The following is a 16,830-nucleotide window of genomic DNA, read 5'->3' as shown; positions in this document are numbered from 1 at the left end:
TTTTGGTAAGACCAACACAGTTCTGTCACATGGTCATATTACATTGACTTGTATTGTATATATAGGCCAATTTGACATGTTTTAGCTCCTAGCTTCAACAGACCATATTTCAGTGGGAGCCCTGGTCAGTTGAAACGACAATTGTCTTTTGAGGTTTCACTTTGCTGCCTGCTATTTTGCATTAAAGCCTAGCCAGTCTTTTAGCTTCCCAACATGTTAAGTTTTAACAGATGATCCATTGTGGCAGCGGGAACTGCATCCGTGAAGAAAAACAGGGGAGTACTGGACCAGACTCCACAAGCACCAGAGATAAAAGAGAAGTGTCTCCAAGGGAACTGGAGAGTAGAATGGCCCAGTGCTGAGCTTAATAGCTAGCAGACAGAGACAAGAACACAGATCGACCTAAAATTGTAGGTTTGCGTTTATCAGTGTTTACCATTGGTTTGTTGCTTGCTTTCATGGCTTGCATTGTCTGTGGCGAAACATTGTGCACAATTGTCGTCAGGGTAGGCAACAAAGAGAAAAATAAGAGGAAAATGGTTGGCCAGGTAGGAATGGGAGGAGCCTAGAAGGAAAAATGAGCATGACTGTGATTCCATGGCAGAGGGACCTAGATATAGTGTTTTTATGGGGAAGATAGAAAGGAGTGCCAGGACCCAAATCACAGGAACTTGAAAGGTGAATGGGTGACAGAAACAGACCCTATGATCTAGCAGCCCTAACACCTTCCAGATCTTTTTCCCGTGTAGACTGAAGGTCATCAAAATCTAGGAGATCATTTGATGTGCTTGTACAATATTTTCCCTTTCCCTCAATTAGATCAATTAGAAGAAATAATAACTGAAGAGAACCCTATCCTACTTTCCGTTCCCACCCCTCTGCCTTCCTCCATGGGATGAGCTGTGAGCACAAGAATTCAAGACCCTTTCGTCTTCGAATTCAGTGTGATTGTACGTTAATGAATTGAGAAGGGGCTGGACTGCCTAAATGTAGTGAGCCAACACATAAAGGTGCCCCTGGCAGAACTATGCAAATACCTAAAGATGTAGGTGGGCCTCACTAATGAGGATCAAAATAAGTCCTTTCCAGAGCATGGCACCTTTGACATAGAGACGTTTGCAAATCTGGAGAAGAGGCTGAAAGACCTGTACTCAGAGGGTTCTACTAAGTCGGCCTATGAAGACCTGGTACAAGCCTGTACTAACATCGAGTTACAACAACTAGTGCTATCTACAACCCATGTAAAGGGTCATATACTTGACCTTCTTTTCGCGGACCCCGGCAATACTTCTATTCGGGATGTTTTGCCGCAGTGTTGGACGGATCACGCCCTTGTTCAGTTTTCCCATGTGTGTACCAGCACCCCTTCGACGAGAGAGAGTAAGATGGGTACGAGAACGGGGAGACTGTGGTCCAGGCTCCTTAGACAATCCACCCCGCCCTCTCTGTTGCCGGGCGGCTTTGTGCTGGGAGAGAGTGTGGACGAGAGCTACGAGACTCTCTGCCAGAAAATCTCCACAGCTCTGGACTCCGTGGCCCCGAAAAGAAAAATCAAAGATAGGCCCAATCTTGCCATGCCATGGTACTCGGAAGATCTCCGGCAGCTCAAGCTACAATGTAAACGGGCTGAGCGAACCTGGAGGAAACAGTACCTGGAACCGCACAGGGTTCTTTTTAGGCAAGCACTGGCACTTTATAAGATCAAGATCAAACAGGCTAAAGCCAGTTTTCTAGAAAGCGCTTTGGTGGCGGCGGCCAATAAATCTCAGGCCTTATTTAAGATCGTGAAGGACCTGGCCCACCCTGGATGCACTGAGAATGCCATTCCGGCCTCACAGGCCTTGTGCGATCAGCTAGCACTAGCCTTCGAGGAGAAAATCACCAACATCCTAAACAACCTCCCTTCTCCAACTGGGAGTACTGCAGATGATTTCATCCTGCCTGAAAAGGATGGGGAGCGCACTAAATTGGTGGAGCTACGTACGTTCCCGTTACCATCTTTTGAGGATTTCTGTTCTTTGGCCGATGGGGTATCCTCTGGCTCACCGCTAGATCCTTTACCACCTAGATTTTGGAAACTCTATCGTGATGAGCTGTTTCCACCTCTGTTTCTCACATGTTGCCAGTCCCTCACCTCGGCACGGGTACCAGATTGCTGGAAACTGGCGGTGGTCTCTCCACTGCTCAAAAAGGAAAATCTGGATCCCACATGTCCAGCGAATTTCAGGCCCATCTCCCTCCTGCCATTTCCCATCAAGATCCTAGAGAAACTGGCCACTAAACATCTATCCAACTTTCTGGAGAAGAACGATCATTTGGATGTGGCTCAGTTTGGGTTTCGACAGGCACACGGGACAGAGTCAGCTTTGGTGTCCGTTCTCGATGATCTTCGGACGCGGGCCGACATGGGTCAGGCAGCCTTTCTTGTGCTGCTTGACATGTCGGCCGCGTTCGATACGGTCAACCATGTGACCTTGATCAGGAGATTGTCGGAGGGGGGGGTGTCGGGGCCGGCCCTGGAATGGTTGGTGTCTTATTTAGAGCAAAGACATCAGGTAGTTGCACTACCGCCCTACCAATCTAACATCAAGAGGGTAGGACAGGGAGTCCCCCAGGGCTCGGCCATCAGCCCCATCCTTTTCAATCTGTACCTCCGGCCCCTAATCACACTGATCAGGTCCTTTGGCATTACGGTCACCAATTATGCTGACGACACTCAGCTTATCTTCTCGTTTGAGGGTAAGGGTGGGGTGTCACAGGAGGTGTTCCACCAATGCATGAGGGCCACGGCAGACTGGCTAGGGAAAAATTCCCTCCAATTCAACAGCTCAAAAACAGAGGTTTTACACTGCTCCTCGGATCGGATTCCCAGGGCCCTTCCTCAGGGTTTTTGGCCTCCCGATTTTATGGGCTCAAATCTGCCGGCTGTTTCAGTTCGGAATCTAGGGGTGATGTTCAGCTCCGACTTACAACTGGACACCTCAGTCAACAAGACTGTGGCCACGTGCATGGGCCTACTTGGATCCCTGAGAAAGATTCTACCGCTACTCCCAGCATCGGTAAGACCAGAGGTAGTGCGGAGCATAGTCCTTAGTCGTTTGGACTATTGCAACGCACTGCTTCTGGGGGCTCCAACCACCGTGCTGGGGAAACTCCAGCGGATTCAGAACTGTGCCGCTAAGTTGGCGCTTTCACGGCGCCGCTCGGACTCCTCCACCAAGGCACTCAGGGACCTTCACTGGCTCCCAATCTCTCAACGGGTGACCTTTAAGGCTCTGTGTATCGTCTTTAAGGCTCTGCACCACCAAGGCCCGGTCCCATTACAAGATCTATTCTCCTGGTATACCCCTATAAGAACTCTTCGGTCGTCATCGGCTTTTCTGGTGGTGGTACCTAAGTTTCGGAGGACTCGGATGGGCGGCCGTTCCTTTAGGACGGCTGCGGCACGATTGTGGAACTCCTTACCACTGAGCCTCAGGAGCCAGGAAGCTCTTTCCATCTTTAAAAAGGAGTTAAAAACGTACCTTTTCCCTAGCATAACGCAGTAGAGCAGCAGTCGGTAAGATCTTGCTTTGTATCAGAAACAGTTATAGCGCCAGGATGCCCGGCGGGTGACAGTGATTTGCGCTTTATAAGTACGCCTATACATACATACATACATACATACCTCAAGAATGAAATAGTCACTGAGCAGTGGGCGCTCTTCAAACAAAGGTATGAAGTAGTGCATAAGTGAACGTATGCAGCCAACATCCGGTGTATGAAAGCTACTCATAAGAAGCAGGAATAGCAAATTAGCCACCTTAAGGACTTGGTTAGGACTTATGCTCCAATTGCTAGACTTTCGCCTTATTTATCTCCCCCAGCTTACTGAACCGCAAGAGAAGAAAGAGAACGGTTATTCAAGGGAGGAAGATTTGTTGGGCATATTTCCTATAACAGCTGATGGGGCTAATGACCATTTTGAAGACTGTTCTACTACTGTGGATTGGGCTAAAGCACACATGCATTCTGCAACAGGGAATAGGCACCAGCAAGAGCAAATTCCTGAAATCACTCTCAAAAGATTGAGACAGACCGCAGGGTGATTGTCTTCTCACTCAAGTGATGCTGATGATGAGGATCCTCCCACTAAGCTCTTCTCTCTCTGAGGGACTTTCTAGAAGCCAGTGGTAGAGTTGAGGTTGACGTACCCTGGAAACCCTCTGACTTAATGAACATAAGTAAATCATTATCTAGTAATCAAGGAAAGTTAGTTTCGTAAAGTATTGCAGAGAGTGTTTGAAGTGTATAGATCCAACTGGGTGGATGTGAACCAACTGTTGGAATGTTCTTGAATATACCTCAGAGAAAAGAGAGTTAGGTACTAACCCTATTATGTGAAAGTTTAAATTACTGAGGCATCAGGCCCTGTTATCATGTCTCCTGATTTAACTGAATTGCTTTCACAGGTACCGTCCACATTGTAGAGTTAATTTCCACGATGGAGCCCAAAAAGGTGAAAATCGACGGACAATAGAAGTTACCCAGAATACCACTAAAATATGAAGTGAAGGAATTTATCCATCTTGTAATAGTTGATTTGATTAAGCAAGGGAAGTCCAGTACCTTTTTTCAGTAGATGTAACATCCTGATTTTCTCAGTAGGAATATCAGAAAAGGCCAAAATGTTCAAGTTCGTACAACAGCTTAAGGCTATCAATAATGTGATTTTCTTAAGCTTCTCTGTGATACCCAACCCTAATGCCATTCTTTACTGCATCCATGCCAGTTTGAATGGTTCATCATTGTTGATCTTTGTTTTGCATTTTTTCCATTTACCTACATGAGGAGAGTCACTATCTCTTCTAGCTCACATTGTGAAGGTGTCGCTGTCAATGCACCTGATTACCACAAGGATTTGCAGTCTCCTAAGTCTATTACCAAGCTCTAAAAGGATTTGGACACATTTATTTTCCCTTGGGGGTCTACTCTGATTCAATATGTTGATGATTTACTGCTGACATCTGTTACTCCAAATCAATTCAAGGAAGACTCGGTTTATCTCCTCACCGAATTGACCAACAAAGGGCATAAGACTTGAAATAAAAATTGCAGTTTTGTCTTCTGCAAGTGACAAATCTTAGACATGTGATTTTGCCTGTAAGCATCTGCCGAAAGAGTTGAAGCCTTATTAGGAATGGCAGGGTACTGTTGATAATAGATTTCGGGCTATGGTGAAACGGCAAAGCCTTTAGAAGAATTTGTCAGGAAAGACACCCCTGAACACATGTAGTGGTTTAGTGAAGCCAAAAATGCATGTGTAAAGATAAAGCAGGTGTTGACTTCAGCAGCCGCTTTAGGACTACCTGATTAAGAGAAACCTTCTAATTTGCATTGTAATGACCCAAACTGATTTGCACTTGGGGTTTGGGAACAAAGCCATGGAGACAGCAAACGACCCACACAGTCTATTATTCCTCAGTGCTGGACCGAGTAGCAGCTGGGCTCACACCATATTTACAGTGTGTTGCGTCCGTCTCATTTCTTATTAAAACCTCAGTAAATATTGTGCTAAGTTCCCACTAATTATTACTTTGTCCAACTCTCTGGCTGCACTTCTCACTACAAGAACTCAACATCTGTACACAGCAAGGATGTCTCAATATGAAATAGTACTGTTATCTGCCTCTCATATTACTTTGGTTCTCTGTCCCTCTGTGAACCCTCCTAATTTGATGCCTAGCAGTAAAGGTGGAGAATCATGAGCGTATTTTGAATACAGTGCAGGTGACTAAGCCACATATTGATCTAAATAATGTGCCTCTAAATGAATGTGAATTAGCTTATCTTGTGGATGGTTCCTGTCTCCGAAATAAAGAAGGTCCTGGTTATGCTGTTTTCACTGTTAAACAATCTGATGGAGAGTTGTAACTTGCTCATAGTAAAATGGTCCCAGTTTCTGAAGTTCAATGTGACTACCAAGGGCTTGCATTCTAGCAAAAGAAAATATTGTTATTGCATATAGAGACACAAAGTGCATGTTCGGAGTGATGCACGACTTTGTGCTCCTTTCAATCAATCAATCAATCATATCATTTGTAAAGCGCACTACTCACCCATGAGGGTCTCAAGGCGATGGGGTGGGGAATGCTGCTACTGCTCAAAAAGCCAGGTCTGGAGGAGTTTTCGGACGGTCAGCAGGTCTTGGGTCTGCCGTAGGTGGATGGGGAGGGTGTGGGGGACTGTGGTGAGGGCGAGGTCGGCGGAGCGGAGCTGGCGGGTGGGGGTGTAGAAGCTGAGTCGTCTGTTGAGGTATGTTGGTCTGGTGTTGTGGAGTTCCTTGTGTGCGTGGGTGAGGTGCTTGAAGGTTGTCCTCTTGTTGACCGGGAGCCAGTGCAGGTCTCTCAGGTTGTAGTGTAGTTCCTATATTCCCAATAGGCTCTGCGCATTGGAATAATATATCCTATAGATTTGATGTAGGACTGAGGTCGACTAGGTCTCTATCGAATATACTAAACTTCATAGTGAGTGCCAGCTAGCTCAGAGGTCACTAGAAACTTTCTTGAATTCACAAGAAGGGATTAGTTTCTGACAACCAGATAAACATGACAACTTTGTTCCCCAAGAATAAGAAATATATCTCTCAGTGTCGTAGAAACAATAGATAAGTATTTCACTTAGTCAATCGTGCATGCTTCGTTTAAACAGAGTTGTAGGGAAATAGAGAGATAGGCGTTTTCAATAAAAAGGTTTATTGAACAGTCTTCTTTCTCATACAAGAGAAGTGAACTGCTACAATCGTTATGCAGACTGCAAAGTATAATGCGTACAGCGAGAATAGTATTATAAAATAATACTGTAAAAGCATTGTATGGTTTCTAAGCCATATAAAAATACATACATAAATATACAGGCTAAAATACTCAACTCTTGCTTCTAAAATACGCCTGCCCCAATGTACCTAACCTAAGTCAAGTAGGCAGGAAGAAGTAAGTATTGTGTAGCATAGGTTTAGTTATTTTTGCCAAGAATCTACCAAAGGTTTCTCTAAGTTCTATTCAGCTCCATACCTTAGTTAGAATAAAGGAGGTCTGGTATCTCTGTCGCGGGACTCGATTTAGCAAGGGGAGCTTGGAAACACTGGAGCTGGATTCTCAGCAGGAGAAGGGCAGCCTCTTGATCAGTGTGTTAGCTGGAGAGTCGGCTTCCTTCGGCACTTGCTGTAGCGAGCTACATCGGGCAAGTAGACATTCGAACTGCTCCGAACCACCGTATCTTACTAGCGCAAGTGAAGGTATATTTATACCTCGATGGTGTTTAGGAATGCCATAGTTTGGCGTAAAGTCGGGCATATGAACATCAGGAAAGAACCCCTAGGGAATAGTTGTTCTTTGCAAAGTACATGAGTTCTTGGAGAAATCAATATTCAAGCAAGGGTAAGGTCCCTAACTCCTAAGCCAATTTTCCAAGAAATCGCTGTGACGTTTGGTACGGGTGGAAGAAGACATGCCTGTATTTGGGTAGCATGGACTATGCCTAAATAAGGGATTGATTTATTTGCCTATATAAGGGCATTGTGAATTGTACCTATATAAGGGCATGAATCAGGAAAATTCACTCGGAGCTCTAAACGCCACACAACAAGGTGGGGTGTGATGTGGCTGCGGCGAGGGATGTTGAGGGTCAGGCGTGCAGAGACGTTCTGGATGCGTTGGAGCCGTCTCAGGAGTTTGGCCGAGGCTCCTGCGTAGAGGGCGTTTCCGTAGTCCAACCTACTGCTGACGAGGCCCTGGGTGACCGTTCTTCTAGTTTCAGTGGGGATCCACTTGTAGATCCTGCGGAGCATGCGGAGGGTGTTAAAGCAGGAGACTGCGTTGACCTGTTTAGTAATGGAGAGGGTGGAGTTGAGGATGACCCCTAGGTTGCGTGCGTGGTCGGTGGGTGTTGGGGTGGTTCCCAGTACGGTCGGCACCAGGAGTCGTCCCAGGCCGAAGAGGTGGATCCGAGGATGAGGACCTCTGTCTTGTCCGAGTTCAGCTTCAGTCGGCTGTTCCTCATCCATTCAGCGACGGCCTTCATTCCTTTGTGAAGGTTGGTTTTGGCGGTGTGGGGGTCCTTGATGAGGAAGAGAATCAGCTAAGTGTCATTGGCATAGGAGATGATGTTGAGGTTGTGCTGACGGGTGACGTGGGCGAGCGGTGCCATGTAGATGTTAAACAGAGTTGGGCTAAGGGATGAGCCCTGAGGTACACTGCTGATGATCTCGGTGGCTTCGGAGCGGAGGGGGGAAGGCGTACACTCTGTGTTCTGCCGGAGAGGAAGAAGGTGGTCCAGTCCAGGGCCTTCTCTTGGATCCCAGCATTGTGGAGGCGTGTTCGTAGTGTGTGGTGGCAGACCGTGTCGAAGGTGGCTGACAGGTCCAGGAGGATGAGGGCTGCCGTTTCTCCGTTGTCCAGCAGGTACTTGATGTCATCAGTGGCAGCGATGAGGGCAGTCTCGGTGCTTGAGGATGCATCTTAGGTGGTTGGGTTCTTTCCTGGTCGGCAGCATGGTGGGGCGGATACTTATGAAGCGGCAGTTCCGGTAGGTGAAAGCTCCGTGGGTGCGCTTCGGGGCAGCCAGGAAGCAGGCGTGTGATCATCTGGTGTTGAGTGTGTGGAGGGTTCTGTCATCGTAGCGGTGTTGGGCATCGTGGCGTTCGCTGGGTCCAGGCGCTGGGCGCGGTCCAGACGCGGAGGGGTGCAGACGGGCTTGCATTAGGCGCGCCGAACCCGCTGCGCAGCCTCCATATGGGGGGATGTGGGATGGAGGAGCAGCTGGGAGGCAGGACCGGAGCGGCGAATGGGATTGCAGGGGTGCGGGGCCGCAGGGACGCAGCGGCGGGAAAAACAGGCGAGAGCCACTGGAGAACAGGAATGAAAAACAAGTTTTAGCAAGAAGACAAGTACAGGCACAAAGGAATAAAAACAAGTCTGGGCAAGAAAGCAAGTGCAGGCACAGAGGAATAAAAACAAGTCTGGGCAAGAAAGCAAGTACAGGCACAGAGGAATAAAAACAAGTCTGGGCAAGAAAGCAAGTACAGGCACAGGGGAAAAATACAAGATTAGGCAAAGGCAGCAGCGTGGGGAGCGACTTGCCTGTGAGCATACAAAGGGGACTCCTTACATCTGCAGAGACTCCCATAAAAATGGGCAGTGTGTTCAAAATCTTTGAAATGTTTTGCAATTACCAGAGAATGTGGCTGTTGTAAATTGTGCAGCCCACAAACACTCTCATTATGATGTTCGAAGTGGCAATGCCGTAGCCAATTCAGCTGGTAAGAATGCAGCCTAGTCTAATACTGCTGATGTTGCCATGTATGTTGTGAAAACTGATCTATTTCCTTTTCCAACACTAATGGATTTGTCATAATTGCAAGATAAAAATAAAATAAAAAGCAATCATGGATCAAGCAGCGATGTAAAAGAACCTTGAGAGGGTGTTCAGGGGCAACACTGGGCATATGTTCGCACTCACTGTTTACTCCTCAACCTTTCCGATTGTATCATAGAGCAACCCATGTTGGTGGGGACTGCATGATTTAGGCCGCTGCAACTCTTGATCCCTTCTTGTCTTCCATAGTGCAAAGTTATTGCCAATCCTGTGCTTCCTGACTGTAATTCAATGCTCGAAATTGGGTTAAGGCTAGCCCCACTGCTCATCCTCCTCCTTGGGACCACTTTGTCCACATCCAGGTTGATTTATACAATCACCTAAATGTGCAAATTACTCTTATGTACTTGATACAGCATGCATATTCTCAGATGGGCAGATGCATACCCCTGTGCCCGCACAGATGCCTTCACTTTTGCTAAATGATTACGCAGAGGCTTAATCCCTAGGTTCAGAATACCAAGTAGGATAACAGTGACCAAGGGCACACATGTCTGCAGTGGTACAGGTAGTTTGTCAGGTGCTAGGAATAAATCAGCACTTCCATTGTGTCTATCACCCAAGTCAGCTCATAAAGTTGGAAGGAAAAATGGGACCCTGAAGATTAAGACAGTTAAGCTTTGTTCGGAGACACAGTTAAAATGGCCTGATGCCTTATAGTCTACGACTGTACTACTCAACTGACTCAGGTCCAAGATACCATAGCTGAGTGTTTGACTAAGGCCTGACATTCCCTTGAGCCCTGGTGTTTGTTTGTGTATACGAAAGGAAGACAGATTTAGGGCCTCGTTGGCGAGAAGCTTACCAAATCCTGCTAATCATGAAAAGGTTAAGTGCTGAGGCCTGTGGACCGAGATCTAGTCTTCCAACTGCAAGTGAGTTGGCCCTCCTATAGATAATGGTGCTGGGACTATTTCCAAATCACTGGCTGACACTACCTCTGCTTCAGCCTCCTCACCTGTTGGTGGGTTTTGTGCTCACCTCTCCTGCCTGCTGCCCCACCACATGATGGTGTGCTGACATCCTCTCATTGTTACTGCCTCCTTCCACAGTAAACAGCCTCCCCCTTCTGGATACTGGATCCCTCTGTGGGTCTGTCCATCTGTCTTTATTGTTACCCTTAGCAACTACTGATGGTGGAGTACATCCTTGTGGTGGGAGTTATTCCTAGAGGAACCATGCTAGAACTCTTGTGGAACAAAACTGCTTCTCAGCTGCCCTTTGATTGGGAGCCAAGCAGTTGTAATGACAGTTTTCTGCAGCTTTTCCATCTTGGGATAGATCTCTTCTTTCGCAAGCCCCGAAAAGTTTAACAATCCATTTGCATGCAAATGTGGACCTGCGAACCCTCCTTGAGCCTGCCCCTCCTTGCCCATTGAGAGTGCCTGTTTTGTACGTATTCTGCTTGCCTGTTAGCCGATATTCTCTCTCATTTTGCACTGTATTCTATCGTGTTGTATTATTGTTTTGCAAATTGTACTTTATGTTCCCTGTCCCTTTTCCTTCCTACTGTTTTGTTCTGATTTCCAATAAAGAATTGTGAAACACAAATCCATTTAATCGCAACATGCCAAACGTGACTTATCTCGCAATGACTAAGCAAGGATTTATTTGCACGCACGGGTTAGCAAACGTCTTCAGTATCTTCCTTTTGTATCACCTCTCTTTCACTACTGTCTTCCCCATGGACTATTGCTCTCCAAACATCACCTCTAGGAAGGTCATGTATATTTCATTCACAGCATAAAACATTTTGATGATCATCCTTTTGAAAGAAACAGGGGTAGTTGCACCATTTCAACTATATCTAGGTTTTATTCGGCATGAATTCTCATGTATGGCTTGACTCTAGCTTTACGAAATAAGAAGAAATGCAGAGATTTTAGAAGAAATAGAAGATTCCACTGCATTCTCTATAGGAATAGAAACTTATCTGTTAAATACTCATGTTCCCTAAATGCTAATTTAAAATAGAATGGCTTTCTAGCAGTCACGGGGGTGTGGGGAGGCTGCACAATGGTAGGGACTGAATGCTGCACACACCTTCCTAACACTTCCTTTACCTTACAAAAGCAAATAGACAGTATTAAGAAGAGTGGTGGGGGGGGACGTTTCGGTCCATGACTCATAAACATATTTGAATTCCTCACTGGCATTATGCTAACTGTGGTGGTCATTTATGTAACAAATAGACTGGTTTGATGCATCATCCAGTGCTCTTTCGAAAGGTAGATCATTGTCAAAAAATGTATGCTTGCTACTTCTCAGGATGATGAGGGAAGTGATCATGATGAAATTAATAAAGAGATGGTGAAACTGTATTATATTGAATTGTTGTAAACTGAAGTTTTTCCTCTGAATAATGACGGGGCTGTAAAAGCATACTTAATATGGGTTTGTGTTATGTTCATGTACATTCCTGAAGAGAAATAATATCCATGCATGTAACCATGAATGCATTCACCATTAATCACAGATGAATATTGTTTTCTATCTGCTTGAAGTTTTCCATTGCATTGTATTAATCACAAACTTTTTTAATGCCTTAGGAGGCTCAGAAGCTATGATGCTTCATGTTGTACATTGCACAGTTTCCAGTGGTGTTACCTTGTTTTCAACCTGGGCAAGGGAAACAGGATGTTGTCAGAAGAATGGAGTTAGTATAGTGTATATGAATGATATGTTCCCTTTCAGGCTGTCCGCATGCCCATGGGGGGGACGATCCTGACTCCTGCACAATGAGATATGTTTTTGTTGAGAGCAGCAACGCCACACCAACGCAGACACACTTGCACTATGGTGCAAGGGTGCCTGCGTTGCATGCTGGATTGTTTTTTGTGCAGAAAGGGGCCCTTTCCTGTCTAAAACAATCCCCGAGGCATTTTCCTCTATCTATGTGAGCTGCAGAATGTGGCACACATAGAAAGAGGAAGTAATGAGGAGAAATCTCCTTGTTACGCCTCACCTGGAAAGGCGTAGCATTTTGATGCATTTCCAGGTCTACCAGTAATGGTAAATCTGGGAATGTGTTGAAACCAATGGGTGTTGTGTGGGAACACCCACACAATCCCATGGAATGCCTCCCTGGTACAGAGTAATGCAACACAGTGATTTGTGCTGCGTTGCGTTACTCTGGATTTATCAAGCTATTCAGAACCATTCAAAGTGGCCTTGCAAGGCTTGATAAATCGCTTTTTGGGGTTGCGTCGCACATGCACCACTTTGCATGGTGCAAAAGCGATGCAACCCCTTGATAAATAGAGCGCTAACTGTTCAGATTAAACAGTGAATGAAAAATGATTTTAAATAACAGAAGAGACACCAAGAGACAGTGAAAGACTGGCTTACTGCACAGGAAATGCCTTTTCAACTTTTTAAACTGCTAGGGAGTGATTACATCATTCTCAGACGGCTCAAGAAGAGAAACAAAGATCAACAGAAATCTTTGAATACAAACGAACAAAGAAATGAAGGCAATCTCTGGAGAAATATTGGGGCATATTTAGAAGCCCCTACTGCCACAGGAACGTCACTTTTTACAACACGAATTGATTTTGGCCCAGATCTCTGTACTGGGGTGAATGTATGACATTGTTCTGCATTCTGTCCATCAATTGTTCTTTTTGCATTTGTCACCCCGAGTAGGACGGGTATGCCCAGACATAGGTCCTGTGCTCTCCATGCCACTGGAGTCCAGCTATCCTGGCTGATGAGGGCTGAAAGCCCGAAACCGGTCCTAGGATGCTTGTTTCCAGTCCAGGGAAGACCTCGCCTGGCAGTTCGGGCTGCACTGTTCCCATTGGGCGCAGGGTCAAGACTGATTTTGCATATGGCTTTGTCCAACCTGGAATGGCATGGTGAGCAAACAAACGATGGATTTAGGCCCAGATCTCTGTACTGGGGTGAATGTTCTGCATTCTGTGCATCAATTGTTCTTTTTGCATTTGTCACCCCGAGTGACAAATGCAAAAATACCCTGGGTGAAACTTTCAAAAAGTTATTAAACAGTTGTTTAATAATATTGAGAGGTGTATTTCAATTTAGTGATTCCAGTCAGAATGAAAAGAGTATACAAGAGTTCAAATGAGGAAAGACTGCTTGAGAAGTGTTCCTTACCATTTCATCAGTCAGGGCCTTTGCTACCATCTTCCCCATCTTTCTGTTCATCGTGCGAGAAATGACTGCCCTCCATTTTTTACCAAGTTTGCCTCCACTGCCCTTTCCAGAATCATCAAGTGCCGGACAGCCAACTTCATCCTCAGGGATCTATGAAGAAACAAAATGCGAATAAGCAGAATACTTAGGAATCATGCAAACTGCCATAATGCTACATGCACCAGAGGCCTGATTACAAAAACATGTGCATGACGTTGGTACGCCTCACTAGTTCCCGTTAGTTCACAGTCGCATGTACACAACATTACAGTCTCCAAGGCAGGGGCACATGGACATTGTTCGCGCAACAGTGGAAAACCTGCACCACACAATTGTAGAAGGGTGACCTCAGGCTTGACGCCGCTTGTGTGTGCTGCAAGCCAAGGGTCAGCCTGGGGTCCATTGATATTTTACGGTCAATGCATCCCAAGACACTTTTTGGAAAGACACAGAAGATCTTATGGGGACGATGGAACATTGATCAGGCCCTCCTTGATGCTACCAAAGGTCTCCAAAACACTTACTAAGTGTCTTCCTCTTAATTTGTGGCATACATTCAGCATATTGTTGCATTCATGCTTCATTGTACTCCAAAATAGGAGCGCGCACAATGACAAAAGGAATTTCCTCAATTGATTCTAGGCACAGCTGGATGCAAATAAGACAACAGGAGAATGTCTACACATTTACCATTTACAGAAATGGGCTTTAAGTGCTTTTTGTAAAACAAAGCTGTGCCCCCTCCATGGCATGAGTGATGTATGTGGACGGTTTTTCCAATCCACCCTACAGTGTGACCCCATCCATAGAACTGTATGCATGGGAAGAAATCACACCAAACAATGTTAAAACATATTCAGTGCATATCCCTGACATTTTTCACAACTTGTCCACCTAAAACTGCAACTTCTAGCTAGTATTTCTTTAACTAGAGGATTTTCCTTGTTTTTTCATCTTGTCGCATGTAGGCTAGGGGTAGGCGGAACTCAAGGAGTTTCACTCCGCAGAGTTCCGCTGAGTTACAAAAAACTCTGCGAGATTACAAAGTGGGCAGAAGTCGGCACGTCGCACTGCTTGCGCTGATTTTTAGCACCAGGATCTAGTTGCGTGCTGCAAAATCAGCACGAACTGCACCACGTGGTGCATCAGAGGGAACTGGTTCTTTGCTGCCACTCCAGTAAATTTTATACTTGAGGAGCAACTTTCTCACTGTGAACGGTCACGAATGCTTGCAACTGACTGCACAAATCTGAATAAATCTCGCTAGGTGCCTTCCTAGCACCAGAAAATGGCACTAGGGGATGCCAATTCTCGCTTGCCAACTAACTGTTGGTGAGACGCGTGCAAGAAAAGATCTGCCATACAGCAGTTGTTGGCGTTTGTCCAGAACTCCGCATACAAGCGTAACGTGGAGTGGCCAAAACTCTGTGTACTGCGCCGGCAGATCTGAATTTCGCTCATGCCTAATGTAGTCCAATGTTCACAAACCCACTTGCCGGAACTGCCTCCAGTACAAACACGTTTTAATTGGTATTTTCAACAGGGCCTTCAGGCCTTTAATCACTCATCATAAAACACTGTCTTCATGACATCACTAATTAAGAAAGACCTTACTCACTTAAGGGTGGCTATAGATACACACTTAATTAATCTAACATGATAGCTATATTTTCTACCACAGCTAATGACAAGTGAGCAATGATAATGGATTGGGAAAAAGAAACTGTATGTTGAAAAGGAAAACACTGACTGCATGTTCCTCTTTCTTGTCCAAACAGCTGTTAAGTCCTTCCTGAGACTGGATATTCAAAATTTCATTTGCATTATGCTCCAGGGGGGTATCTCCCATAACAGAAGACAAAATGTGTGCACTCTACAGGTCCTATTGTGAGGAATGTATGAGCTCTGTAGTTCCCCCTGTCTTTAGTAGTGTGTTAAGTATTACCATATATAATTACTTCTGTGGTGATCCAAATCTGCAATCTAACTCTTATTCCAGCTAGTAAATCCACTATGTGCAGTAAATCCAGTTATTGTACATATGGGAATATATTGGGTGCTTGACTGTGTACAGGCTAAGTCGAAATGCTTGCAGCCAGAGTTTAGCCTCAAGGTGACATTCCACTTGACATAGTGCTTGCAAGGTTCTCATCTGAATAAGCATTAGTATACAATTACTGGCAGTATAACTTTCCCGTACAGTAGGAAGATCCCTTTTTATGGCTTTCTATGTGCTACAAGTTGATATCAGGCAATGTGCGCAGTAAGATTTTTTCAGGCGGTCCCTCTACTTGTCTTGTTTTGGGGGGGCGGGGGGTTTGGAGATTTGGCGCACTTATAGGCAGACTACTGTCAGCTACGGCTATTATAATAAAGTAGTGTTGCTACTATTTCAGTAGGACCTAACAGTACACATGTCTGAATTAGTACAATGGAATATTTGGAGCTCCATTGAAGACAATGGAGTAGCTCTGGGCTTATGATGGCTGGTTTAAGCCCTGAGCTCCAACATTCCAATGTTAGTATTCATGTTTCTCCAATTTTAATGGAGAACATTCTACACTTAGTGGGTGGAATGTTCTAATAGCCTTATAGCACCCGACCTGCAACAAGAACTTTGTCAATCACTTTTCTCAGATGAGAGAAATAAAGGAGGTATGGGGAATATTATCAAGGAACGGCGTTAAAGTTATCGCTGCTTTAGCTTTGAGAATTCCAATACAAGCCCATGTTCTGGTATTAACACGGGCTTCTATCAGAATTCTCTATGGCATGTTATCAAGCCCGTTATCACCGTTTTAGCGGCAGTTTCCTGCTGCTAAAGCGGCGATAACTTTAACACCGTTCCTTGATAATATGCCCCTGAATTTCTAGACAAGCCCAAAGGGTTTTACATGTATAAAAATTGTTCTATTTGAAATCTGGAAAAAACTAAACAACAGAATCAATAATTAGTGGACAAAGATACCAAATTAAAGTCGGATCAACTGCGACAGAACATTTGTCATATACATTACATGTCTCTGCAATAAAACCTATATTGGGAGTACCATCAGGCCACTTAAAAACAGGATTCAGGAACATTACAGGAACATACAAAAAGTTGGATTAAACATTACCGTTGGTTGAACATTAAGAGGATAAGCATCAACATACTTTCACGTTCCATGGAATTGAAAAAATTAAAACAAAACCCTTGAGGAGGCAATCAAGAACTGATTCTGCGTAGACGGGAAAGGGCACTAATACTTACATTTTATA

At 45.1% G+C, this 16,830-nt stretch overlaps 1 protein-coding gene across 1 annotated transcript in view; it reads right to left on the bottom strand.

Annotated features, from left to right (window-relative positions):
* SASH3 (SAM and SH3 domain containing 3) overlaps positions 1–16,830 on the bottom strand; it is a 195,086-nt gene that overhangs the window by 61,062 nt on the left and 117,194 nt on the right. The window contains exon 3 of the mRNA XM_078688444.1: positions 13,531–13,680. Coding sequence (XP_078544570.1) covers positions 13,531–13,680 — 150 coding nt within the window. The remainder of the gene's footprint in view (positions 1–13,530; positions 13,681–16,830) is intronic.

Source organism: Lissotriton helveticus, chromosome 4_1, assembly GCF_964261635.1.
Source record: "Lissotriton helveticus chromosome 4_1, aLisHel1.1, whole genome shotgun sequence".
Taxonomy (NCBI): domain Eukaryota; kingdom Metazoa; phylum Chordata; class Amphibia; order Caudata; family Salamandridae; genus Lissotriton; species Lissotriton helveticus.
The sequence above is the reverse complement of the archived record's forward strand: the minus strand, read 5'-3'. Positions and strand labels throughout refer to the sequence as shown.